The sequence below is a fragment of the Nipponia nippon genome, unplaced genomic scaffold (genome assembly GCF_047370975.1).
Source record: "Nipponia nippon isolate SJK-2023a ecotype South Korea unplaced genomic scaffold, ASM4737097v1 scaffold_1, whole genome shotgun sequence".
Lineage (NCBI taxonomy): Eukaryota > Metazoa > Chordata > Aves > Pelecaniformes > Threskiornithidae > Nipponia > Nipponia nippon.
In genome coordinates, this window is record NW_028262290.1 from 125,291,623 (window position 1) to 125,319,411 (window position 27,789).

General features: G+C 45.0%; 2 protein-coding genes and 1 long non-coding RNA gene across 8 annotated transcripts in view; 1 reads left to right on the forward strand and 2 right to left on the reverse strand.

The window, feature by feature from the left end:
• Positions 1-34: 34 nt before the first annotated feature.
• Positions 35-11,708, forward strand: NKIRAS1 (NFKB inhibitor interacting Ras like 1). 2 transcript variants are annotated; one of them, XM_087771475.1, is made up of 4 exons: positions 35-95; positions 1,487-1,613; positions 8,637-8,878; positions 11,468-11,708. In XM_087771475.1, the coding sequence occupies exons 1-4, from the start codon at positions 39-41 to the stop codon at positions 11,705-11,707; spliced, it is 666 nt and encodes a 221-aa protein (XP_087627601.1). In that variant the 5' UTR covers positions 35-38; the 3' UTR covers position 11,708. The 2 variants fall into 2 exon arrangements, with proteins under 2 accessions (XP_087627601.1, XP_087627609.1); XM_087771483.1 differs by lacking the exons at positions 35-95; positions 1,487-1,613 and adding an exon at positions 2,077-2,204.
• On the reverse strand, positions 4,142-8,714 carry LOC148057602 (uncharacterized). The gene is made up of 3 exons (XR_015707765.1): positions 8,604-8,714; positions 7,946-8,325; positions 4,142-4,257 (listed from the first exon to the last, which is right to left on the reverse strand). It is a non-coding gene; the product is annotated as an uncharacterized LOC148057602 (long non-coding RNA).
• A 4,041-nt stretch (positions 11,709-15,749) lies between the features above and the next one.
• Positions 15,750-27,789, reverse strand: part of UBE2E1 (ubiquitin conjugating enzyme E2 E1) — a 46,338-nt gene continuing 34,298 nt past the window's right edge. For 2 of the 5 annotated variants that reach the window (XM_087771429.1, XM_087771462.1), the window contains exons 4-6: positions 23,899-24,031; positions 17,694-17,841; positions 15,750-16,685 (exon numbers count right to left, since the gene is read on the reverse strand). In XM_087771429.1, coding sequence (XP_087627555.1) covers positions 16,588-16,685; positions 17,694-17,841; positions 23,899-24,031 — 379 coding nt within the window. In that variant the 3' untranslated portion in view covers positions 15,750-16,587. The remainder of the gene's footprint in view (positions 16,686-17,693; positions 17,842-23,898; positions 24,032-27,789) is intronic. The other 3 variants (XM_087771438.1, XM_087771452.1, XM_087771445.1) reach the window with 3 other exon arrangements.

The following is a 27,789-nucleotide window of genomic DNA, read 5'->3' on the forward strand; positions in this document are numbered from 1 at the left end:
CTCGCCCCGCCCCCCCGGCCCGGCCCCCGCGCCCGCCAATGGGCGGCAGGGGGCGGGGCCCGGCCCCACGGGGCGCTGTGAGAAGCTCGGCCCAGGTGCGCGGGGCGGGCGGGGGGCGCGCGGGGCCGGGGGCGCGCGGGGCTGCAGGCGGGGGCGCGCACCGGGGCACGGCGCGGCCGGGGGCCCGCGGAGCTGGGGGCTGGCCTTGGGGAGGGGGCTTTGCAAGCCGGGGCATCCCCTGAAACACCCCCTCCCCCCGTAAGAGCCCCAGACTAGCAAGGGATTTAAAACAGTCCTAAAAAATAATTTAAAAAAAATGAAATTAAATCATAAATCCTAAGGGGAAAAAAAGCCCTAAAACCAACCCTAAGGCCTGTTCAGTGCGGGGGGGGAGCAGTGCAGCGCCCTTGGCTGGCGCCAGGTGCTGCAGGCCTGGGGGGCTCCCCGGAGGGGTGGTCCCGGCCGAGGTGAGCGTGAGCAGCCGGTGCGGGGGCCGAGACCCCGGCTCTGCCCGGTGCTGTCGGTGCCGAGGAGGCTTTTATCCCCCTCTCTGGCTCCCTGCGGCGTCCCCAGGGTGCTGCTGTGAAGGTGTCGGGCCCTGCCGGGGAATCAAAATGGGAATCGGGCTTCCCCTGCCTGCAGGTCCCCCCTGCCTCCCTGCGGCTGCGGGGTGACCTTTCTGTTTTTCAGTGTGCGCTTTGCAGAGCACCCTGGCTTGTGGAGCGCTACCCAGTTAAACTGCAATCGAAACAGGACAACGCGAGCCCCTCATGGTCCTAAAAAAGTACTCTTCAGCTCGCTCTGTGGCAAACTGCTCCAAACAGCGACCTGAGCGTTAGGGCCTGCCACCCTGCCCTGGCTCACTTGCAGAGGGAGCTGTCCCTGGCTCCTGAAGGCCTCCTGCTAAAACCAATCCCTGCCCATCTAAACCGATTTAAAACAGATCAAAAAAACCTGCTTTTGCATTCGCTTTCCTGTGCTTCTGCCTTTAACGCTCCTGTTTTCTAGCTCCTAGCCTGTAACAGCTAGAAACTTTCTGTGCACGAAGTAAAAGGGAAGGAACCGCCGTTTTGTCGTGTTTCCAGAAGCCATCCTGATACCACCAGATACCATCAGGCCCGCAGCAAAAACACGAAGCCAAATAATGCAAGTCTTGCAGTGTACACACACGCCAACAAGCGCAGCCCCTGCCCCAGAGGGTTTACACACTTCAGTGCTTGCAAACTCTCCCCGAGCCTGACGGGACAAGTGTCGAGGCTGCAGGCAAGCATCGGCACCGATGGCAGCAGCCTAAAATCTTAAAAAATGGTGTGGGAGGAAACTCTAGTCCTAAAAATATCAGTCGCTGGTGAGCGCCAGGGAGGGAGCTGTGGCTCCGAGTCACCCGCTGCTTTGCCTTTTGCCTCTCGCCTTTTGGGGGCTTTGCTTCTGTCTGGTGCTGCGCTCTGCCACCGCGCCAGGCTAACAGACTCCTGTGTCTGCACAGGGCTTGCCTGCTGACTCTGCCCTCTCGGGAAAGATGGGAAAGGGCTACAAGGTGGTGGTTTGTGGAATGGCCTCGGTGGGAAAGACTGCGATTTTGGAGCAGCTTCTCTATGGAAAGCATACTGTTGGTGAGATATTTTTACTTTTTTATGGGGGGGGATCATTTCCTTTTCCAGAATCTTGTTCTGTGTGGGCCCCCAAAAAGCAGTAACCGAGGACTGCAAACGGCACTGAGGTGAAGGAGGAAATCAATGTGGTTTTGTTGCATCTCTGGGCAGTTCTTGAAATTCCTAGTCCCTTGCGTACCAATTTTTAAAAGAGGCTTGGAGAAGAACGCTTTCCGTGATGTTCCCAGTTATAAGATACATGAATGTTTAAAAAGAAACAAACACAGAAAGTAGGCAATGAGCTTGCTGCCTATTTACATAATATCTCGTTCCCTGAAAGATGCTGTAGATGCCTGAAAAATAAATAGCTATCACATGATGAGTGGAGAGACTGTTCAGACTTTTGTTCCGTCTTCTTAAAGCTTTATTCTGCTTGGTTGTGGCTAATATTTAATCAAAGCGCTGAAAAGAAAAACAGCTCTGCTTTATGTCCCACATTCTGTGCTGAACTTCAAGGGCCAAGGTTCTTGGCTCTCAAAGAAATCCTCCCATGGAAAACGGACTTGAGAGAGGAGCATGGGATGTCTGAGACTTGCTGTGCACAAAGGAAGGGTAATGAAGGCAAAGCTGACTTGTTTCCCTCTGTCTCCACATGACTTGGCTTTGAGAGGAAGGGCAGCGATCAGCAGGCTGATGAATTATTCCTGCCTCACCCAGAAACAAGGGGTGGCACCAGGGGTGAATCTCAGGGCTTTGACAGAAGATGTCTAGTCCATTTGTGTTTTTTCCTTGGGTCGGTAAATTAAATGTTGGGGTAAGTTATTGGATAAACACTAGGATTTCTAGAATGGTGCTTTGCAGTCACTGCGCCTTTAAAATGTGTGGATGGGAGGAATTTGCTGGCAAAGCGTGATACAGAACTGCGTGCTAATACCCTTGTTTAAAAGGAGGATTTCCTCTAATGTTGCAGCAACATCTGTTTCCAGCATCCTACCGAGCCCTATGCACGTAGCCCCGTGTAGCTTTCAGTGTGAAGGTTGCAAAACCTGCAGGCTGAAGGATTTTCCCTTTGCTACCGACCTGCCTCTCCTCTGTGCTCGGTGACTGTCAGAGACAGCCGAGCAGCACGAGCAAGGCCACGTTGCTTAAATCGTATTGCCTTGCATTACTTCCTGCCCCGAGCTCCTATTAGCGACCCAGGCAGGAAGGATATTCGGGTGTTGCTGATCGGAGGAGCTATTTATGGAGCCAGCCATGTACATGATTATACAATGTCATGAATATTGGCTGACATAACCGGAGGGAGGCCTCGTGCCTGGGGGTTAGCTGCGGGTGTCCCTCTGTCACTCCCAAACGCTCCGCTCCAGCTCAGCTGTTGCGCAACGCAGACTTTTCCCCCCTCTCTTATAAAGATCAGTTTTCCTTTCCCGCAGCTCTGCTCTTATTTTTCAGAGTTAACAGCAAGGGAGGGAGCAGCTGATAGTGGAGGGGGGGTACAAGGGGAGAAGGAAGGAGGTAGCCTCCCGTTTTTTATGATTTTGGTCAAATCTTATTCCCAAGGCATTCGGAGAAAGAGGGCAAGTAGCAGAGTCAAGATCAGAGTATGGAGAGGGCTTGTACAAAGCCACTGCAGCCCCAAAGGATGAGCAGCCATGGCCCAGGGCTTCTGATATCGCCCGCTTGTGCCATCAGGCACATTTTGGGGGATGGACTGATAGGTTGGTATTTCTGGCAGTCCCGCTGAGTGGCCACTGTCCTCCTTGCATCTTCCTCAGCCCACAGGCAGATCTGCCAGAGGGTGCCTGAGGTATGGGGTGGTGAAAATGGTGCCCAGAAGATCTGCTTCTCCAATCTGTATTGATTTAACCCTCGAATTGCAGAGGCAGGACACCACTGTGAGGGTCTCACTGGGCAAGGACAGAGGTTGAGGAATGGCAAGTCTTTGATTGCTCCTTAGCTGAGCTGCTTAAACTGCACAGACTCATTGTCGGTGCTGCCGTTGCAGGGGTGGCCCCTCCATGCTTAAAACATGATTACTGGATCTTGATCCTCGTTTCCTAAAGCTTGCAAGCTCCAGAAAGCTGACATGTACATCTTGGCTGCTGGTCTTTTTGGCAGGAGGCGAAAAGGACTAGTGTGTTTGCTGAAAGCCTGTCTGTTCAGAGCCAACCAGCAAGGCAGCTCACCGGGTACGGCAACATGGACACAAGCTGGTTCAAAACCTGTGCTTCCTGACTGACGTCAGGAGCAGCTCTGCGGCTGGTCCGAGGGCCAGGGAGAGGGGCAGGGGTGCCCTGGGGAGGGCCAACACACGGAGCCTCTCTGTTCCTGACAGCATCCACGTCCTCCTCCCAGTGACGAGAGGTGTGCTCGAACTTGGTTGCAGGCTCAGAGCGTAAGGTCTGGTGCCATCCTCTGAGGTGTCCCAGCCGTCGACGTGGGGGTCTCCTCCTGGCTGTAAATCAGCCACGAGTCTATGTCAGTGCTAACGTGCCTCGTGTTGACTCTCCTGTAACAAGGAGTGGTGGCACAGCTGCTATCAGGGAAGTGATTAGTGTCCTTGGAGGTTTCACGCTGCTATATAAAGCCCTTGGCTTTAAGCCCACGCTCCTGGCTCTGTGCTTGGTGATGGTGCTGTAAACCCGGTTGTGCTGTGTTTTTCTTCCTAGAAAAATGTGTACCTTCAGTTCTGCCTGGCTTGTCATGGATGAAGTCCCTAAGTGCTACAGCTGCTTACATGGTCAGCAGCTAGCACTCTTGCAAAGGCACTAAGATTGCTTGAGGTCAGAGGAAAAATTACTAGGGAGGGAGGGAGGAATACCCCTGAAAAAGAAATATCTGTGTCCCCAGAGCATGTGAGCAACAATGTGTGGTACTGGGCTTTGTGCTAGGCTTTAAAACTGTAAGAGGGGCTGTTTGGCTTGGGCCCTAGGATGAGAAAGGAGAGGGCAAAAAGATGAGAGAAGCTGTCAGAGCCGCGTAAAGTAACGTACGTATTGCACAGCAGCCTCTCTGGCTAAGCTGAGACAAGGAATCAAACAAAACCTGAAAGGAGATGTTTGAAATGGGTGCAGATTTAGCTTTGAGTCATGCAGGGACTATATTGCCATAGGTTGGGCCAAATAGTTGTTAAGGTTTCCATGTATGTATACAGTTGCCTGGTACCTGGGACAATCTCTCTTTTTGTGGCTTCAATGCTGTGTTTGTCCAAATCCTCCACCTTCTGTTGCACTCCTGAGGAAGGAGGGGCCAGACTTCTCCTTGGTCATGAAATCGGTCCTTGACTGGCAGCAGAAGTTTGTCCCACTAAATACCTGTGGTACCTGGCACTGCTTGGTCTGGGCTCTCTTGAGAGAGCTAACGGGAGAGGTGCTGGCTTAACTTTGGCACGGGACGTGTCTGTAAAGAGGATAGGTGTTTTTCCCTAAACAGTGCTCCTGTTCAGTGATGGCACAGAAAGGAGTCTTCCTTCTGCCTTTAAAGTATCTCTGGCCCCTCAACCTATGGTAAAGCTTATCAGCTAAGCAGGAGAAGATGAGAACTTTTCCTGTAGAAAATACAATTTTCCTTATCTCTGCCTCCTGGCTACGTAAATAGCTAGTACGGTCAGGTTATTCATAAGCAGCTACTTCAAATCATCTACTAGCTGGGAATGAAAACACCATATATTACTGTGGTAGAACCCATAAGGAGAGAGAATTTGCCTCGCTTGGTCTCAGCTGGAGAGATTTGGGGTTTTAGCTTTCACAGCTCCAAAGATGTGGAGGCTAATTAACCCAATCATGCATTCTTACCTCTTTGTTTCTTAAATCAAAACTACCTCCTGGCAGAGCTGCAGTCAGCTTTGTATTTTAGAAATGGATGAAAATGGAGCTGAATGTATGCAACTGAGGGTCACAACTGTGGCTACTGGTTGGTGGGACCAGTATTTAACTAGCAGCCAAATCTATATAGACCAGCTCCTGTTGAGTCCTGTCCAGCTCTTCTCCAAGTCAGGGATCCTCTGATATACTGTCAATCGAGATCTGAGTAAGCAAAGCCTGTTATCCTGGAGTTGTAGAAACACAAGGAAGAGCAGGCTTTGGGAGCTATTTGCTAAATCCCTGCTGGGAAGAGGGAGGGAGAGATTACATAGGAGATCTTCAAAAGTACTCAAGAAGACACAAAATTTGCACTGCATTTATGTTTGAGAGTCATTTGGGAACTTCTGAAATTCCATCTATCTAATTTTGCTTCATTTTGGTATTTGCAATATCTCTGCCTTGTCTAGCCTGAGCGTGCAGTATTCATTAGTATATTGAACCTTTTCTTTTCCTCATTGGGAAACCACCAGGGGTTGAAACACCACCCAATTCATGACTGAGGCTTCCCCTTGCAGTTCCTCTGTGGCAGCAGTCAGTAACATAGATGAAGACCTTTCTGCCTCTCCCAAGACTTGCACCAGCTAAATAGGCACTAGAGTACAGTATCAATCTCCTGTCTATTCCTCCCTTTCCTCCCTAACTTTTTTATTCTTAGTTTCCAAAAAACCCACGAGATTGTTCACTGTCTTGTTAGTTCCCTTTTCCCCCCATACCTTCTGAACCTGAAAGCCAGTTCCATCTGCCTGTTCATCTGTGTCACAGCAGTAGATATCTCAAAATATGTTTCTGTAAATTTAGAAAAACTGGTGGGCCTTTTCTCTCTCTCCTGCTACAATAATGCTCTCCTCCAAGGACAACCTACTCAAGCTGGCAGCAGTCTGCAGGGCAGTAACTCCCCAGCACAAGCTGCCCTTGCCCACCCAGGTAGCGAAGGTGGGAGGATGCCTGGGGATTGCAGCGAAGGAAAGGAGAGCTGGGGTCCTTGTGACAGGGAGGATGGGATGGTGCCACACACCTTCCTAGGACACTAGGCTTTCCTGAGTAGCTGTGCTGCTCGTACAACAACTTGCCCGGCACATGGTTGAATGGAGTCTGGGAAAATGCATGAATGGGATGGTACTGACAAGAAGTGTAAATATGTTTGCCAGCAAGATGTGGCTAGCATGCAGTCTGGACTTTGGAAGCAGGACCTAGAATAAGGTGACACAGGTATGTCTAAAAATTAGCTGTGTTGGCTTAGGAATCTACTTGCATATACTCTCTCCCCCAATCTGATACTGATGCATAAATTCTAGTTCCCTCCAAAGTGTGTCGTCCCCCCCCATTTCACATCAAAATCTGTTGCTCTATTCTGCTGACTTAACTCCCAGATCTTATTTTTTCCTCTTCATTTTCAAGTAGGATGTTAACAGACATAATTTTCACTGCTACTTTTAATGCCGCTAGGAAGAGACTGTCACAGGAGAATGTGGATATATTAAAGACTGTTGAATTACAGTGCAGCGTTTAGATGGTAAAAACCTGCACAACATTATTCATTACTTTCTAAAGAGAAAACTTAGGTACTTATGGTTCAGTCCTTCTTGCCAAAGTAGCATTTACTGATGCTAGATATTCCCTTGACCTGTCTGTACAATGCAATGAAGCAGAGCAAGAAAAAGTACAGCGCTATACCAGAAAGGGCTCTATTACCTTTAAAAACACCCTTGTAACACATTCTCCAACCACACAGAATGCCTTCGTGCTTCCTCTTTTTATTAATCTTTGTTTTGTCCTTCTACTCTTAGTTTTGCTGTTGCATGTTAGCATGGCTATATTTGGAGGCGAGATAAATTAATCGTTGCAAACCTAATAAGAGTTTGATCTATGAAGACTGCACACAGAGGGGCAAAAAGAACAGCTTGTGCCACTTTCCTGCACAGGAATGCTGCATACATCATGAGAAACCATCAGCGTGGGTGGAATGCTTTAGCTTGTTTGTCAATGTGAAGTATTTTGAATAGTGTCATTGAATATAGCAAAATCCTTATTTTCACAGGCCAGATAATCCCTTGTGTTTTCTTAAACAATGCACTAATATGGTCCTTTTTTGGCAGACAAAGAGAATAATGCGGTGCTCATTATTGTAGCCCTGCAACGGCAAACAATTTGTGTATACAGGAGTGCAGCGGAGGCAAAAACGTGGATTGCAGAGGGTTTATATGAACACTTAGAACGGACTCTGAAAGTGGCCCAGCTACACTATACATAGTTTGTTGGGACCTGTAACCTTATGCATCTGCATTCAGGGGACCACGAAGCTAAGGTGATATATGTGTTTTCAGGTTTGGCTTGGGAAAAAACGCTTTAATTAGTTCAAAGTAAGCTGCCTTGAATTACCTCATGTTTACTGTGGGGAGAGAGGAAGGAGAGCCAGTATGCAGATAGTTACCATGGAGCAGGTGAGAGAGATATATATATGAAAGCTTGTTACCTTGTGCATGCTCTTACCTTGCAGTAAACGAGCTTGCTCCTATTGGCAAATCTGAGTCATTTTAGATCCCTAAGGGATGGAAAAAGCTCATTGTGTATTTGAGTAAATATAGCATGCAACTTTGCTTGCATGCAAACATCCACTTCCCTTTCTGGCTTGATGGCACTTGTTGGTTAGTTGTACCACCAATACACATTCATTTCCAGAATTATTCCTTTGGCTCCTGCTTCTGTCGTGTGATCCAGCTCAGTATGAAGCAAAGAAGTAGGCTCAAGATGTTAGTACTTGACTATCTGGTGTTCCTTGGCCGTTCTTCCGAAAGGGTATGTTTGGGCAGGCCTGTTTGCAGCGTGCTTGGCACAGAACTGGTACACTGGGTGGTTGCAGTTTGGGAAACCTGGGGGAAGAGCCATATATCTTATCCTATCCTGAATGTGCATGTCATATAGATTAATTTTAGAGACATAATCGTGTGCTCATATATTAGATGGTTGTATTTATGCAGTGTCACTATTGTAAATAGCTGGTGCAGTGATCTATGAATGCAGCCCTTCATGGGGATGTCAGGCAAGGTCAAGTCCAGGTCAAGTCACTCTGGATAACATGCACTGAAAGCTATGCTGGGGTGAAATTCTGCTGTACTGCAAATAATTCTTATAGTGGTGCTGTACTTACACCAGTTGAACTTTCCTCCTTGTTTTAAAACAGGCTTAGAAGAGGGTGCCACAATGGAAGATGTGTATTTGGCGTCGGTGGAGACAGACCGAGGCGTGAAGGAACAGTTACGGCTTTATGACACCAGGGGTCTGCAGGAAGGCGTAGAATTGCCAAAACACTATTTCTCTGTTGCTGATGGCTTCGTTCTTGTGTATGCCGTGACCAGCCTCGAAGCCTTCCAAAGAGTCGAACAGCTCAAAAAGGAGATCGACGTCTTTAGAGACAAAAAGGAGGTAAATGCATGGTGCCTTAACTGCTTGGCTTATCGGTATATCAGTGATAGGAAGTTAAGGTTGCAAAGCATAGATTTTGTTTCTGTAAAACTCTCATACAAAGGAAAACGAATGTACCCACAGCCTTGGCCAATCCAGCAAAAGGAAGCTTTCGCATGCTGGGGTAGCCTAATTCACATGCCATGCAGGTCATGCAAAAGAATGTGTGTTTTTTTTTTTTTTTCCCTCCTTACTTCCTCTACTACAGCTAAAATTCAGTTAGCTGAATGCACCAGCCAGGACGCTTATGACTAATAAAACATATGGTCTACAGCAGCGCAGTTCATGTGTTTTTTTAGATATTGTACACGGGAAGTCAAGTGCATAGAAAAATATAACGAAGGGCATTATCTTTGTTTGTTTTGTATTCATGTACTTGATGGCTTACAAACTAGTGTAATTGACAATGGGTCTCCCAGACATTAGTCAATTGGCAAAGCGGCTTTAATGTATTTTAACAACCATATTGAATCAATTCAATTGTGTGAAATGACTGCTCTATTTTCCCTTAGAAAGCAGCTAGTGTTTTCAGCTGACAGTGTTCCAGCTTAGCTAAACAAATATAACTTGCATGTGGCATTAGCATTATGGCTTTTCTTACAGTATCTTTATATTCTCAAGTAGTTTTCCCTGTTTAGTGTCTTTAGCCTACAGCTTTCCAAATGTCTGTTTTGTGCTGTTAAAAAAAATAAAAGTGCATGAAGAATTAATTGGATAATGGTAGGGAGGGACTTCCCAAAAATGTAACTTGTTTAGTACTGACAGCACACAGGGTGGTGGAGGAAAGCAGGCTTCAAGTTTGACAGCAGCCGAACATGCAGTCACAGGAGAGGTATGGTAGCTGGTAGGGCTGGTGTGAGCTGCAGACTGTCACGTATATCAGGGATACGGGAGTCAATCATAACTCCCCTGCAGGGCAAGGAAAGGTGGATGAGCAGGGAATTCTTCCCCGGCGCAGTTTTGTGAGGGCCCTGATTTGTTACTTTAAGGCATGTTGTAATGCGGAGAGGGAGTCACAGCCCCAACAGGATCTGTGTCCCTCTCTCTGTGTTACTGGCCAGAACTTTTCTCTCTCGTTGCATGCAGGTATTTTAGAAAACAGCCAATTTGCTTATCCTCTGAAAGGGTTTAAAGTTGTGATCTTGACTGAGGATAACAGAGTTGAAAGAGTGGTGCCCACAATAAGCTGGATAAATTAGTTTTATTCCTGTGATTTCTAGCTCCTACAAAATATGCTTTGAAGCAGGTAGAAGGTGAGATCAGGAGTCCTACCTTAAGATAGCATCAGGAGGCTCAAAGTTTGGGCTCTGCTAGAATGCATCCTTAACTGAATTAGGGATGTATCTCCACACATGGTGCTTCTGAGCTGGCAGAACTTCAGCTTGTTGAGTGGCACAGTCCCCTGTTGTGTGGCAGATGACAGAAAGCACTGATGGCTGGTTCCTTGCCTCTGCTGGCTGTGAGGGCTCTCCAACACGCACCTTAAAGCCTGGCCAAATTTTATACTAAATAGAGGTTGTGTTCTCTCACACTGACAGAGCTTAACCATAGGTAAAATTCAGTTGGAACATGCGGTAAATGCATATGAAGATTATAGCTTCTTTCCAAGCCATCGCAGAGGGAAAAACATTTTTTCCAAACACCATGGATGGGCTGCTAGAGAAAAGAAAGGAAGCCTCAGACCTCACAGAACAGGACAAACACCTCTAGCTGGAAAGAAACAGAAGACGTCCTGGAGTTAGCCTGATGAACAGGAAAGAGCAAGCAGGTGTGGCCACAAGCAAAAACCCCAAATCAGCAGCAAGAGAGGACTTTATCACTTGATCTTTGTCAAACCACTAGTGTAGAGAAGAGACCAGAGTTTGACTAAGGACCTTGAACTATAAATATAGGCATGGTTTCCCCTAAGAGCTGATGCTGGTAAAACATTTTTAGAAAATGGTTAACTTAAAATAGGCAGGAGCAGTAATTTTAAGCGGCCAGCACTACCTTCAGTGCTTCCTAGAACTGAAGCACCGGGCAGGCCGCTGAGCTCACCACACCGTGCTCTCTTGGCAACACAGATGTCACTCGATTGATCCTTACAACTAAAGGTCTGACTTGATACAGCTGTGCTGCTCTGGTTCGCTAACCGGCTGCTCTTGAAACTGCTCCCGAGAGGATGGTGCTGGTGCTTATCTGACCCTTTCAGCGAAAGGGGACTGTCACCTTAGGTCCCTCTAGTGGCTTCCCCTGCATGTCTAGGGCAGCTCAATTGCCAAGTAAATTGACAATAGGGCTGTTTAACTTTGGCTCTCTTCGGTATTGTTTCCCTTTAAGCAACCGGAGGCAGGGGAAGGGGAAGTCCTGTATATCCTATGATTAGAACCAGCTCCCAGCCCACAAGTAGATGAAGCTAATTCAAATCCCAGACCCTGATCTTCCAAGACTGCACGCAGCTTACCTTGTGCCAGTGCTAAGTTAAAGAACAGGCCTGAACCATGTTGCTACTTGCCTGCTGTTTAAAAGCATTGTGTCTGGTGAAAGCTCACCCTTTCGTTTTGTTTGTAGGTAACAGTTATTGTCTTGGGAAACAAAACTGACCTCCTGGACCAAAGGCAAGTGGAAACAGAAGCAGCACAGCAATGGGCAAGGGCCGAGAAAGTGAGACTGTGGGAAGTGACTGTGACAGATCGGAAAACACTGCTTGAGCCCTTCACCTTCTTAGCAAGCAAACTCTCCCAGTCCCAGAACAAATCAACATTTCCCTTGCCTGGAAGGAAGAGCAAAGGGAATAACTGTGATAACTAAGCTACCTTAGCATTGTCTGCTGCTGCCAGGTCACAGCCTAAGTCCTTTCTGTGCCATTTGCTTCTCACACTTAAAGCAATAATCTCATTCAGCAATAAAATCAGCAAGCTTATGGCTAAGAGGTATCCTTCCTTCTCACGGACTTGGCTTGAAGAAGTCACTGGGAGTAAAAGCCTTAGAAAGCACTTCATGAGAGGAGTTCTCTTACAACAAGGGTTATGGAGGAGGGAGGGACAGGTGGACACCTCTCTAGCAGGGGCTTTGACCATGCCTGGATACAGCCATGTTGAGGGACAAATCAACAAGCTTATCATTAAGCAATCCCCCTGCAGATCTATAGCCTCTAGTCACAAATAGGACTAGCTACAATAAGCATTCAATTTGGAGAGAAGATACATTTGAAGTGGCAACAGTCCTTTTACCTTGACCTTAAACAGGGCCACAGGGCTTTTTGATGCTGCAGGAGGCTGAGGTCAGTGTGTTGATGCAGGAGGAGGGTTTGGGGCAGGAGGAACAACTACCAGCAGATTTAGCCGCTCAAGTTCTGCGAGTGTCTGGAAGAAGAAAAAAAAAAAAAAAAAAAAAAAAGAAAAAAAACAAATCTTGTGGGAGATACTAGAACAGATCTACCCCAACATGAAGCTTGTCAGCAAAGTCCGGCAAGTAGTGCTTTCAGCTCAGGAATTTATTTGTACAAACCAGAAAAGCTCTCAGAGCACTCATTAATTTATAACTGCAACCTGAAGGACAACATAGCTGTATGTGGTTTTGTTCCAGCATGTCCAGTACAAATCAGTCACATTCACACAGGTGATAATTTTACCAAGAAATTATACAGAGCAATTTTGTATGCAGGAGGTACTGCCTGGGCTCTGCTTAGCGCATTGCATAATACTCCTACCCAGCCGTTCAGCCAAGCTGCAGTAATCCACCCCTGGTACGTAGCTACAGGCCAGATAACACCCGGTACAGAGTGCTGTACTACTTTGTCAGAGGGGGCTAGGGAGTGTAGGAGGCTGCCTTTTGGGAATATCCCCACGGCAAACGCCCAGAAATACCTGTACAAGTGGCCTTGGTCTTAATACGCTGCATATCATCCAGCAGCTGGAGCACAACTGCATGTGCTGTATTTGACTCTCCACGCTGGTAAACCTGTGGTGCAGGCATCTGCTGTCCTAGGTCAGCCTGTCAGTAAACTAAACAAAATTGGATATAGAGGGACAGAATGAACAACTGTTCCCAGAAAGAGCGGCCAGCTTTTGGCCCCTAACACCCTCTTATACTAATTGATACTAGCTTTTCTTTGTATTTGAAGACAAGAGTGGGGAGAGGGAGTGAACTGAAGTACCCAGTTCCCTCATTTTCCACTAAATTAATGTTGTTTTGAACAAATATTGAGAATTTCACTGTGAGTCAGCAAAACCACTAGCAATATTTGCACTGTCATATCATAACTGCTAAATATTAAGTGTGCTTGATGATCACAATTAAGCTGTGTGCTTATAGCATTGCTCTTCCAGAATACTGACAAATAAAGTCCATCAGCATTACTGATGTCAGAGCATCAGTACAATTCACTAAAAATTAAGCAGGTATTCCTACCTTTATAAGGAAGGCAGACGAAACTGTTTATGTGCTTTGCTCAATGTAGTTTGGATTGCCGTGGCCAAGGAGTAAGATAAGAGAGCAATTATGAATGAGCAAGCTCTTGTAATGCCCTGCTAGAAACATACAATTGTTTCCATTGCAACACTGCAGCTGAGTAAGCACTATAGCATGACCTCCCCCAACCTGGCTAGTAATAGTCATTGTCCCCAGCGATGCTGCAGAACAACACTCCCTCCTCACTCATTTCCGACCGAACACACGTGTACTCAAGGCTTCTCCCTACCCAGAAGACTCCGCATCTGCCTGCGTGCTTGGGAAGCAGGGGTGACATCAGAGCAGCAGCATTTCACCTCCTTGCTGCAATCTCTCATCAAGGAATTGGTTATGTTCCTCCTCTTCAGCTCTGCAGAACCCTTCTTCTAGAAGGGACTTGATTCAGCTTTGGATCAGTCAAAATAACCAAAGACCTCTGCTAACCCCACATCGTCACTGAAGCGGATCCTTGAGCCATGGGAGTGCAGGTTGACAAGTCAGAATTAACTTAAAATGCATGGAGATGGAAGGAGCAGAGGTGCCTGGTTCCTGTCCAGTTCTGCACCCCACAGACTCGGCACCAGTTCCACTGCCAAGACTGATGTCACGTGTAGGCTGCCAGAGCCATGTCGTGCGAGATCAGCTTGCTCACTCGCTCCCCTGGACACCCAGGACTTGACAATGTTTTAAGACAGACAAGAGGAAAAGGGATCTTCTGAATGACTAAGGCCATTTTTCCAAACAGGTTACGTAAAGGCAAACATGTTATCTTTGGTTTAGTTAAATTCATTAGAAACAAGTTTAGATCATTTTGGGCATTCACATAAGCAACCAACACCCACTGTTTTCTTTCGTAAGCTTATTCTGATGCTTTTTAAGCACTCAAATAAATTGCCTTTTCTAAATACCATAGTATTTTATTGACAAGTGATGGAAAAGGGAGTGTCTCCTCTGCAAACAATGCACACACAGTGGCTGGTACTGAGTCAAAACGAAACTTGCTGTAGTACAGTTTTACATAGGGTTAATAAGTAAAGTACAGAGCATACTGTAGTAGCTAAAGGGCAGGACACGTATTTTGTTCTTACTGTTCCACTGACTTGAAACCTGTCCTAGGTCACTGGGATCATTTACCTACTACAGAGCTAGACAGTCCCTTCACAAGATAATGGAGAAAAATTATTATAAAAAAGTTAGTAAATTGAACCATCTTTCTCTGTTCCTCTTAAACATGTATCCTGCTGAATACACACTGTGCAGATGAGTCACCCCAAGTCAGCTCCCTCCCCCCTGCCAGCTACAACAGTTAATTTGGCATGTCCTGGTAGCATGAAGCAAGGAGCCGACAAAAACCTACTGAGATTAAGCCATTTACCACCTCACTCAGTAGAGGCAGGGAGGAAAGGATTACCAGAGATGCTCCTGGTGTGATGTAGCTATATACCAATAATTTTCCTAGGCTGAGCCAAACAGCTGAGGGAGCTCATACACCAAAACATATGTTGTCTCAAAAGAAGGCACTTTAGCAGAGGAAGCTAACATACTACTACCTGCAGTCACCCAACAGAGGAAGGGTACCTCTAATTAACAGATTACTTTGGACCAAGTTAGATTTGGTCTATATGTAGATAGGAAGGGAAGTCTATAAATCAAATGCAAACAGAATTTATTTTAAAGTACCAAAATAAATCTGAGAGTGCAGATGACCACACAGCACTCAGAAGAATGTTGCAAGGTGAAGTACCTACCGTGTGAAAATGAATCTGTACTTCCGGCCTTTATCTTAAGGGAGTGGTCAAAAATGCCATATCCACAATTAACTGCCCTGTTGCTACACACCTCAATGCAAACACCATGTCTCTAGGAGATAATCTTTGTAGGTAGTTAAAGGATCTACAGATTAAGTCTCCCTTACTCTCCTTTAAGGTGTCTTCTGCTAGCTTACCAGGACATGATTCCTTCTCCTCTTCCAAGTGGGAACAGACCACTCCATCAGAAAACCATGAAGATATTCTCTTCTTTTATCTCCTGCCTGTTTCCCTTCAAGTTCTCTTACGCTTTTCCAGTCGTACTTTCAAACAATGTACCAGTCCTGAAAAGCCAGTGCTGTGAAAACTTAAGCTAAAAAGTAACCAGCATGGACTCTGTGGCAGGTTGCCTCCTCATGGGCCGTGCCAGCCTGCGTAACACTCACACAGTAAACTGTTGAAAAAGTCTTAGCTGTCATTCGTTGTAGCTTGTCTAGAAGTGTTTTCCCAAAATAGCAGCAGTCAGCGCACTCACCTGCGGAACTCCCTTGTCCTTATCCATACTGTGATCCTCAAAGCGTACGGGGAGACACTGTTCTGGCAAAATGACAAAGCAAGGCACTAAGCAGAAATCTTTTCTTCTTCTTTTTTTTAAACATCTTTTTATTAGCACAGTAACAAATGCAGACTTAAGTAGCCCACAACATACAACCAATCCACTGAGTGACTCCTATCCACGCCTTACAGTTAAACAGCTTAAGGTATTTCACTACAGGTTACCGTAAGTCCTGATTAAACCCTTTATTCTTTTCACAAAGATAGATTGGCTTATAAAATAATACATTAACTACTTCTCATTTCATATATGAGGCCATATATCCACCTCTCCGTGTCACAGATCATGAGATGACAGTCTTTAAAAAGATTTTGTTAAATACCAATGTGCCCTCCATAGGGGAAAATAATCCCGACATCTTTTTACAAAAAAAAACAAACAAAAAAAACCCAAAAAACAAAACCGAAAACAAAACAAAACAACCAAACCAGGAAACCCAACCCTGAATGAAATAAACCCCCCAAACCAAAAACAAAACAAAAAGCAAAAACAGTGTGTGAAGTCTTGAAAGGACTTTTACATAAATGTCAACATATGTACCTGTACAAAATTAAGCTGTTTTAATCTTTTACATATTGCAAGCAAACTGAAAACCAAAGAAGTCTGAGGTTTACATTCTTCTCGGTACTATACGTGAGCTAATATTGCTGAACTAATTACAGTCTTAAAATATGCTATTCCCAATCCTAGCTGTCTACTGTAGCAAGATACCTTAAGTTACAACAACAAAATCTTAAGAAATAAAAGACTGAATAAAATCTGTTATAGAAATACCCTACTCTTTACCAGCACCCTCCCTCCCCCCACCCCTTCAAAATCATAAGCAGCTCTTTCCATCACAGAAGAATAATGTAAGAGTTTGACGAAAATCCAATTTATGTAGCGTATCTTTTGGTCCATTGTCTGGCCATTCTGTCATGCTCTGCTCTGTTAGTCATATACTGAGTGGCAATACTTCCAACCAGGGGGTCAGCTGAAAAGAAAAGAAAGCAAACCACTTATTTCAGACAAGTTACTAAATAAAAACTTAAAAATAAAGCTGAAGTGTGAATTTAATACAAGGGAAGTACACAGGTAAGGTACATTGCAACAACCTAAACATACTGAATTGATGGTCTGTATCTTTATTGATTTGTGTGTATTTATGGTGACGCACTAAGCTATTACTTAACAAAGAGCGGAATGCCAATTAAAGTTTTAAGGAGTTTAAAAGACAACAATCCAATAGTCATATTTTGCATTACTGCGGACTTTCACCGGTTCATGCGTTTCATGTTTATTTTACCCCTTCTAAAAGGGCCTGGGACATACTCATTGCTAAGTGTACTTGTATCAATATAAGTCTGCCTTCTAGGAAAGATCAGATTTTAAGGAGAGGTTTTATTTTTCCAGCAAGTTTATTTTTATTATACATAACAGAGCATGAAATCTGGTGTCTCTCTCCTCTTTAGACACATATAGAAATACAAACTGTAAAATTGACTTTGGAAACCAAGGCATATTCCTCTTAACTGGTGTGGATAACGAGTGGGTTAGAGAAGCAGCGAGGACTACTTGTGGCATAGTTGGTCACTGGTTTTAAGTGGATGATGGAAAGTAAAAGGCTAATCCCCTTGTTTCCAGAACTGCGTTTGTGGCTCTTCTAGCTCCGTTACTGAATTACTACAGTACTACAGCGAAGAGCGCTTAACCCTTACCCAAAACCAGAGTTGGTTTGGAAGGGGAAGGAGTTTTCATGTGCAGGAGGAGGACTGCCGCCTTCCTGGCGGGTCAGCCTGAGGAGCAGTGAACAGCAGGCAGGTAGGGTGTATCACCTCCACCACCGCCGCCAGCCCCTCTCCGGCTGCCCTGGAGAGGGAAATGTGCCGCGCTGGAGGCCGGAGCCGCGCCGGCCGAAGCCAACAGGGTGAGACGAGGGCCACGTTATTCGGGTGCCGGCTGCAAGGTGGCAGGCGGCCTGCGTGGCCGCGCAGGGACTTACCCGGGTTGCAGTCTGTGAGGAGGGAGCAGATGGAGAGGAGAACTTTAGAAATGGTTAATGCTGGGCTCCAGTTGTCTTTTAAAATGTCCAGGCAGATGACGCCTTGGCTGTTAATATTACAGTGGTAGATTCTTGTCCGAAACGTTACCTGCAAGACACGGGGATTAGCCGGTGTGCTGGGGTAGCACAGGCGACGTGCTGAAGTGACAGGCAGTAAAAACGGAAGGGAAAGGGAAAGAGCGCAGGCCGGCCCGCGGAGCGGAGGGCAGGCCGGCCGGCCTGCCTGGGGCCCGGGTCCGGGGCGACCGAGGGAGCCGGGGCTGGCAGCCCCGCGGGGCCGGGCGGGCTCCCCGGGCCGCCGCCGCCCTCTGGCGGCCCTTGGCGGGAGCACAGCCGCCCCCGCCGGGCCGGGCCTGGCCGCCCCCCCCGCCCCGCTCTCCGGGGCGGCCGCCTTGCGCTGAAAGGCCATTTCTCACAGGTGAAATAGCGGCTACGGCCCGGGTGCATCTCTGGTGCCGGAGGCGAATCAAGAGAGCCTGATTTCAAAGCGAAAAATAAATAAAAGTCTCAGAAGCGCGTGGCTGGCGGTACCGTTTCCAGCCCCTGCGAGTACACCTGCGCGGCGTTACACACGCCCTGGCAGGCGACGGCACAGGTTTCCCACCCGCAGGAAAGGGAACCGAAACGTGGAATGTGGGTGACTTATGGGAGCCGGGATGAATGAATCCCTGCGGCCTCAGCACGGGCTCACTGCTGACGACACGCGGACCATCGCCCCGCAAAACAACCGCCAGCTTCCCAGCCTTGGGTGCTTATGGTCACTGTGAAACACAGGTTGTGGGGGTTTAAATAAATTTTTTTACTAAAATTTTATTACCTTTTGTCCTTTTGCTCATAGTGGCAAAGGAGCCTGGGGCTTTAACACCAGCATTTTTTTTCCCTGCCAGGCTCCCAATCACTTGTAAAACCCCCCAGACAGGCCAGGGAGCTTGGAATCGCAGTTCCCCTGCTTCCAAGTGCCGAGGAGTTTGTTGGATTTTATTATTTTCAAATCTGGGAGACGTGAATGAGCTGGGCAGCTTGCCACAGGGGTGATCCGAAAGGGAAACAAAAGCACCACAAGCCGCTTTCAGGAGAATACAACGTGACCTGCAGAAAGGCCTTACTCTGACTCACGCGATGAACAGCAACAACTCATTTGGTAGAACTTGCATGAATTAGGATTATCTATGTGAATACCGGTTAGCGGGTTCATGCCCTAAATCCTCAGAATTTGTCAGCTATTTACACCCACAAATTTTATTGTCTGTTTATAGGTCACGGGGGTATTTGCAAAACACGCTTGGTACGCTTGCGGTACAACAAGAACACACTAGTGCTTTCTTGAGATTAGACCAGCCCACACATAAAACTTGCCAGCCAACCCTCATTTTTCCTACTGTCTTTCTGACGCAAAGATTTTGCCTGTGACCCTCCCTCTCACAGGCTCGGGGAGCAGGCATGGGGTGGGGTGACACAGCTACAAAACCGCAGTGCCTGGTGTGTCCCCTTGCGCTGTGTCCCTGCAGTGCTTCCAAGAACGCTCCCGATGCACACAGGCTATTTTTGGACTTGCAAAAGCAGTTACTTGTCACACAGGAGACACCCACACCACACGCTTGGGGAGGCTTTCTGCTTTGTTCGTTGTAAGCGGCTTGGATTTTACATTAAAACAGGAAGCAAATAAACAACAAAAAAACCCCCAAATCCCTACACTTTTGCACATTACAGGTGGGAATAGCAAAATGGCTGCAAACAAGCAGAGATGCATCCCCCTCCCACACCTTCTGCAACAAGCTGCAACTCCAAAACCAAGAACCCCTGCTGCTTTCTACCTAGGGAACCTTAGATGTATAGCAGGTAAGGAACCGAAGTGACCTTTGTTTCCCAGATCATCTAATCCTCAGAGGAAAAGGAGCAATGAGCAATGACTCCTTACAGTCACGTGGAAGTCCACGTGCATCAGGCTGAGCAGCGGGCGGCTCTGACCCTGCGGTACCTGCCCCAACCCATACTGTTTAGGGTAAAACAGAAGTTTGTGGCGTTTGCAGTTGCTGGCAATGGCTCTGCCTTGGGTACCTGAGCAGCCCTCAGCCCAGCCCCACTACTTGCTCAGTATTTCTCTATTTGACCTGCAGCTTTGGTCTCCTTCCAAGAAGGCTTCTAAATGTAGGTGAGGTAGTAATTTTAACAGATTAAACACTTCCAGAAGGGGAAGTGTGGAGTATTTCCAAGTTGATACAATAAGGACCAAATTAACAGAGAGGTCAAGAGTTCTCATTTGTAAAGACAGAAAGTTGTTAATCCTGATTCTGAGCACAAAAGCTAAATACTTTGTAGGCAGTCTCTCAGTCCAGTTAACTAATAACTGGTAACAAAGCATGAATCCTGTTTGCCTTTAAGAATAAGACTTCCTTTTTAACTATTATTCATGAAGGAGGGGAAAGAGAGAAAGAAAGACGACTCCCATATATCTGGAGAACAGTCTGGTTCCTTAAGAAACCTTAAGATATAATCCTTAAGGGTTATATCCATGGCACCAAAAGCAGTTTTCTCCAGTTAGAGGAGCTCTACCTAACCAAAGCACTGCAGGAAAAATCTAAATTTGTTTTCACTTAAGCAGCAAGTCAGAACTGGGATGGTGTTAGACACATGTAGTCCAGCTGTTTGCCATTTACAGTTTTTGCTGATGGTACAAAAGCCAGCCATGCAGGGAACCCAAAAGAAGCTGTGAGAGGGGAGGAGGGGGAGGAATTGGAAGCCCACTTAAAAACAAACAAAAATATTTAAAGTAAATGTTCATTACCCCTTAAGGGGCGGGGGGGTGTATGTCACATAAAGCTAGCAGATTCAGACCAAAACCAAGAGAAACTGAGTTACTTAGAAGGTAGTACAACATATTCAGGGTCAAGAAAACAGCATGTGGAATAGCAGGAAAATATAGTGTAACTGAATGATCCTTTGGAAATGTCTCACCTGAGACTACATTAATGGAGTAACTACACAGAGTTAAGCATAGCTTTTGAAAAGACATAAAAGAAGCTAATCTCAACCTTACCCTGAAGTGATAGCAGAGGTTAATTTACACAAGCAGCAAAATGGGAGTGGGGGGAAGGAAGTGGTTAGAGGTTATTAATACAAATGATCAAAGCACACACCAGGTCAACACAAGCTTCTGTTTTCACCTCAATAAATGAAATCTAACCCAACTATAATGTAACTCTTGGGAAAACATGCATTGTAATAGTACAAAAGAATAGCAATCATCTTGAGGACTAAGTACTGAACTCTTAAATTCTAATTATACTTTGTTTATTGGATTCTCCTGAATCCAGGCACACCCAGCATGTGCCTGACTCGATTGCTATCTGAAACAAATGCAGAACCGGAATACCACACAAAATGAGAAAACGTAAAGGCAGAGAACAGATTAACACTAACATCTTCAAAGTGTTGCATGGAATGCTCAATAAATGCAAAGGAACTCCATTATACATATTTAGGACAGGAGACGGAGTATCTGTCCCTATATCAGACTTCTCCCACTGAAGTTCCTTGTACCGTGCATTGCATTTCCAAGTCAAATTTTAAGACCTTTAATTTCTCCAGCCTCAAATACAGTGGTGCGGTCCCTCTTTATATTCTTCCAGGATTCTGTTAACATAATTTCCAGCACAGTCCTCTGGCTCTCCTATAGCAACATCCTCCCCTCAAAAGTTTCCTCCAACATACTCGGAGGAATTAAACCCTCGGCTGGAGCTAGACCAAGTCCTCAAAGGCTGCACCTGTATATCCTTCATCACACATCTCCAGGATGCTCGTCAACCACACAGCATTTGTCAATAGTGGCTATGCCTCAACACCTTGTCTCACGCATATTCCTAAGGGCTTGGAAGCCTGCCCAGATGACCAGTTTCACCTCACTTCATTTAAGAAGGTAAATCCTTTAATGACATTTCATTTTCAAGCTGTGCAATGTATTGTACTATAGGCACTTCACCACGGGGCAGCCCACGGCAGGGACTGTCCTCATAAGAATTAGCGAGGACTCAAGAGGCAGTAGAGATTTTCTTCCACTGGTCTTGCAAGGCTTACCACAGAAGATTCAAGGGAAACTAGAGAGCTTAATCTTTTCAGAGGTCAAGGCTTTTGAAATGACCTTCAATCACTTCACTGCTCTAGTAGTGCTTATCATCAAAATGATACACTGGGTTTTGTTTCAACTAGCTGTTTCTTTATTTCTTGCCCTAAAAGACAAATACAGGAAGGCTATGGTAATTGTATTAGTCCTACCACTTCCAGATGACCCACAAACAATATTTATCAGTCACTGCTAGCAGCTGGGCAATCTGAAATCAACAAATTAGTGGGAATAAAGCAGGAGCAATATGATAATTATATTTTCCACATTATCATTGATTAACACTAGCATAGGTGTTAACACAGGAGCTGCTATAAGAGTCTTTGGTTCTCAGCAAAAGAAACGTTCTTCATTTAAATCTGAAGTACCCAAGTAGCACAAATACATTCTATTAGAGCACTGCTATGCTTTCTCCTATATGCTATCTCAATGTGACTGAAGCTATACGTATTTTATTTCCATACATACATGTGGTTTGTAGAACAACTTGGACTCTGCTAGATGAAAGACTCCATTTAAAGAGAACTCTGCTACAATACAGTGAATCTCCACTAAACTAGTCTTACAAGGCCTCACTAAGTGGTGCCTGGTTTTTTTTAATCCCACCCTTCTTTTCATCTGGGTGAGGGTTTAGATCCAAAGATAAAGGCAAAGAGATCCCTGTCAGACGCGCAGAGCAGAAAGCAGGGCTGAGTTGGAACAACAAAACTGTTATCTCTGGTTCTGCATCAGGAACCTTGGCACATAGAGCTGTCTCAATACCACTGGTAATTATAATATGGTCTTGTAAGGCATCAGGTTGGATAAGCTTGGGATGATAAATGGTTCTGACCTGTAGCATAGAAAGCAAAGGTGTAGCAAAGCACGCATGGGAAGGTAAAAGCTCCCTCTTTAAATGCTTACTGCGCTCATGACATAAGATATTGCATATAGGTGGTTGGACAATAAATTATCCAATGCAAACTAAACTAAAATAATGAAAAACTATTCTGAACTGAATTAAACTCTAACACAAGACACAAGAGAACCATCTGTGCTGTCAGAGAACCTCCAAAGAGAGATAGACAAGGGTCGGCAGGAAATCACTAGAGATGTCCCAAGATAGACCATGCTGCTTGTGAACTGGAGTCCTAGCTTAGGGGTAGGATTTAAGGTCCTGTTGATACTATCGGAAACCCTGAAGTTATGCTAGCAAGAATAGTCAGTTTCCTTAATTTGGGAAGCTTGTATTAATTTGTCTGGTATGAGAATTAGCATTGTCTCTGCTGCGATGGACTTATGGCCTGAACTATGGCAAGTCCTTTCTACTGCAGACTAGACCAAAGTCTGAAGATGGGGCAGTCATTGGCGTTTATCTCATCAATGCAATGACTTTTAAGTAGAAAGTTAAACATGCACATAAATGCTTTCAGATACAAGGCAAACATGAAGTGTATACACATCCACCTCTTCTTGTAACCCAACACACTTCCTCTGGCAAAGTATGTGAACCACAAGATAACATTCACTTGCACTGGTATTTGCCTTGTAGCATTGGAACACCACACTGGAATATAAGAGCTTCACAAATACAACACCTACAGAAAAAGTTTGTTACTGTACAGTTAGGTGAATGACACAAGTACCCAACAAAACTGGAAAAATTAAATACTACTTTAGTGGCCAGAACACACATAACATGTTTATGGTAACTGAGTGGTTTGAGAAACAAGTATTTGTATCCTTTCTCCTCTCCCCAAGTTTATTTATTCTTCAGTTTCTCAGTCCTGTTCCAACGCTTGCACTAATTGCTTAGGACCTCCTATAACCAGAAGCAGGGAAAAAGAAAACAAGCTCTAAAATAGTGATCAAGAGGATTGCAAAAGCTGTTAACATTAGCTAATAGAAACCAATAAGTCTGAAATGAGCTTAAGCTTGTTCTTGAAGAAAGCGGCTTTCAAATGGGCTGCATGCCATTAACACTGCTTGGTAGTCGATGGTCTGTTGAACATTCATGACTTAAGATGTCAGCTACAGGTCTCTTACCTTTGGAGGCTTGAAAGGATATTCTGGTGTAAATGTGATGTCAAGGAAGAAAACACCTCCCTCATAGACTGAACCTGGAGGTCCTAAAATGGTTGATCTCCATTCGTAGATGTTATCACCTTTGGGGCCAGCGCTAAGAGATAAAAAAACCAAATGGTTTAGGAATATTACCACAGTTCAAATTAATATGACCTCTTAGATTCTTCAAGTATGATATGGAAGACAGTTTTCAGTGTTACACTTCATACACCACCTGATGTAAAGGCAGGGATTAAAAGTAGATCGAATGCCTCCAAAATCTCAGAGATCTTACCTGGACGTATCAGTGTTCCAGACTGCTTAGCAAAGCTGAGAAACCAGAGTTGGGGTATGGTTTTCAGCTTCTCTCTCCTGACATTTATAAGAGCAGCATTGCCCAGAACTACTCCTAAACATGCTACACAATCTCAACACAACAGAAAAGTTAAGTTTCAAAGAATAATTTCCTACTGTATTTCAGAAATGGCTCTTCCAGCTCAGCCTTAATAAAACTGTACTGCATCAAAGACCATACTAAATAAAGAACTTACGTTGATTTTATTAATCTTGTGTGTTCTTTAAAATTAAAATATATTCCTGTATTATTGCTAAACCAAGGCTCATGGTATAATTGAAGGAAGCCAAATACATGATGATACTCTTAAATGTCAAAATTTTCTACGCTTTTATCATTTTGCTACACTGATTTCTAAAATGAGGCCACACGAACACATCCCATTGATATTGTTTGTATTGTGGAACTGGTTTCATAAGGGGAATTAAAATCAGTGTCAAATTAAAACAGCACTTTCTCAGATCAGTTTTGTCTAATTCTAGATTCTCCCTAACGTGCCAGCAGCTCACCAAGAGCAGTACAAACTAAAGGTGTTGCAGTACACAAATGTCTGCTTGTTGAAAATAAGTTTTACTGAGCTCCTCAGACACTTGTATTCTGTAGCGTGCCATATGTCACTGAGTATTTCTACGTACAGCTCAACCTATAAAGCCATTAATGGTTTAGGACTCCATTGCTACCTCTTTCTTTCTGTGCTGCTATGGTAGTATTTTATCTGTAAGATGCCAGAGCTGAAAACTCCCTTTGCATAAAGGGAGGTGCTGACACAGCTTTTTCCATCATGGATGTGCTATGACTTCAGAAATCTCTTCTCTCCTTGTTCTGTAAGGGGCTGGATTTTAACATCTCTAATACAATGAAAACCAGCCTTGCTCTTCTTTCCCCATTCTTTCAACAAGGCTAATATAAGACAGAAGGATAAAAAAATGATCTTCTCGTAACAATTGTGGAGCAGTATTACTTGAGAGGGAAGGCAATCCAATAAATTCAATATATACATGACAATATGCATTTGATTAATGTGAAGGGAACCAGAATAACTGCTAGGTGTTAGTAACAGTGTTACAAATAGAAATACAATTACAAAAACATAAATTCTCAATGTAACAACAGTGATCAGAGACATGTTTTTTTCCCCTGCTCTTTGCAGTACTGGTGAACATGTTCTTGACAGCAGGGGAATCAGGGGAGAGAAAGGCTGTTAATTCTGTTATCAAACCTAAAATTTTATTTTCAGATTAAACTAAAAATAAAAGTTCACAATATGCTGGTGCTAAATGGTTCAACAAGAGCAAAGCTATGACTAAAAGCATACTTTCAGGTGCAGGAAAACGTGTAAGAAGGCAGTAAAGGCAGACAGGCTCTCTGCAAAGTGATGCACCAGCCACCAGGGAAAGATTTCTCTCCTCAGAACACAAAACCCCGTGCAGCTCAAGACCGGTACTAAATTAAAGTAAAAGCCATTCCATCCTGAACGCTCCTGGCATCCCGCTCCACCTTAATGACTTGTCCCTGTCCTGTGCACGTCTATATATTTGGGCACTCAGTACTCTCCAGCTACCACTTGTGCATTAGACTGGAAGAGGGTTGTATTTCGACAGGAAGCTCTACCTCTTGAAAGACACCAGCTTAACTGTGCAAACTTACTGAAAAGGACTCTCTGGGGCACCCTTAGCCACCACTCCAAGGAATCACCTCTTTATGTACGTATTAGCAACCTACTGACACACTATCATTGCTGCAAGTTGCACTGGCGATCATCCTCCCCTCCCTCCCCTAAAGATGGAGCTGCTGAATGGAACAGGCACTTGCGCTTTGTTAGCACCAATTTGCCGTTGGAATTTATATCACAAGAACTGCCCACGGGGAGCACTTCAGCACTCAACAAACGTGATGTGCTATTAGCACTGAATACAGCCCTCTGAACCAATGAGAAATATTTCAACATATTTCCAGATCCAACCCAAAGGACTGTCAATAAAAAAATCCCACAGATTTAAAAAATAATATATTATTATTTGTAATAGTCTTAGAAATCTCTTGTATCCTATTAGGTTTCCAATTAGAGCTATCACTGCATGCAAGCAATATACTGCTAGACCTCCGTATTAAAAGAGTGCAACATCTTTGTAAGACATCAGTAGGCTTTAACAGTGATGTACTAAGCTTACCTTTTAAGCTTTTCATAATTCAATTAACAGAGTGAAATAGCTGTAGATGTCCAATTCTTACGTATTAACATTGATTTCTTATAAAGGAAAGACTGAAAGAGGAAGATGCAAGTCAGCTTTGGAGTGCAATATTGCTCGGATTTCAATTAGGATTAGGTAATATCAAGCAGCTCAAGACCTAGTGCTTAATAGAAAAGTGACGATACTGGACCACAGCATAAGTGCAGTGGCATTAACTTTGGTGGAGATATAAAAACTATCAGAGGTTAAAGATTACATTCCTTATTTAAAATCCTCACAATTATCTGCTTCAAAAAGAAATTCACTGATGCATAGATACAGGGCTCACAGGCACAGCTGCCACCTTGCCTGACGTGTGTCACCACTGCTCAAATGAAGTGTCTAGATCTACTAACACAACATTTTGAAGCTGTCCAACATATGACCACTGGGAAGACAATTTTAACCAATTAAATAGAAGTTGTTTCTGCTGCAAGAGTATGAGAGCAACAACTTTCTGTATTGAACTCAATAGCCCATGACCTCTTCACTTGCAAAGAAAGAAATGAGACAAAGACCGGTAATGCAGAGCAAAAGATAAGATCCAAAAGAAAACTGCAAAAATCCCAACCCATCATTATCATATCAAGCAGGATGTGTTACACAGCAGTGCAACTGAGGTATCTCTTCCCTGGAAAAACAGTGATATACTCGGTGAAGATGCACTGCACCCACTGTAACAACTGTTTCTGATCATTCCCAAGTTGCTGCTAGCATGTCCTCTGGGCAGATGTTATGACAATAATGCCCATTGCCAAGGTAGTTTTTGTTCAAGGACTCTCTACGTTTCCAAGCCTAGAAGCAGCAGTCTGAATCCTGCTGGTAAAGGCAAGGCAGAGAGAAAGTCTCAGCACAGGCGAGACCAAGCTCAAAGTTCTGCCTGTCCAAGTCCCAGCCAGCCTTGTACTGCTTTGGAAAAACCCTGTCTTGCTCTGCCTCCTGTTGCTGGCAGGTGCCATGTTCCTTCTCAACTTATAAACCAAACAGGTAAATTAGAAATGCCTGCAGCAGAAGCTGGGGAGCAGAATGATGCCTAGGTAAGTTGGCTGCATGCTCAGATGCCTTGCAGTACCGAGCAATTGTAAACAGAGGACTCTGTCTGAGAGGTTAAGTGTTCGTGGAGAAGACACATACACACACACTTTTTAATCTATTAAAAAGGCCGAAGTGACAGTCAGTCTGCAAGAACAGCCAGCCTGTGGCTTTTTCATATTAAGCCAACCAGATACAGCCTGATACCATCCTGATATTTCGCACACACAAACTCAGCTCCCTCCTCTGCCCGGG

Bases quoted from the DNA above. Each gene is read 5' to 3' on its own strand.
- NKIRAS1 (XM_087771475.1), top strand. From the start codon at position 39: ATGGGCGGCAGGGGGCGGGGCCCGGCCCCACGGGGCGCTGTGAGAAGC. The intron at 96-1,486 runs GTGCGCGGGGCG...GTGTCTGCACAG, and splicing joins CTGTGAGAAGCTCGGCCCAG to GGCTTGCCTGCTGACTCTGC. The intron at 8,879-11,467 runs GTAAATGCATGG...TTTTGTTTGTAG, and splicing joins TCTTTAGAGACAAAAAGGAG to GTAACAGTTATTGTCTTGGG.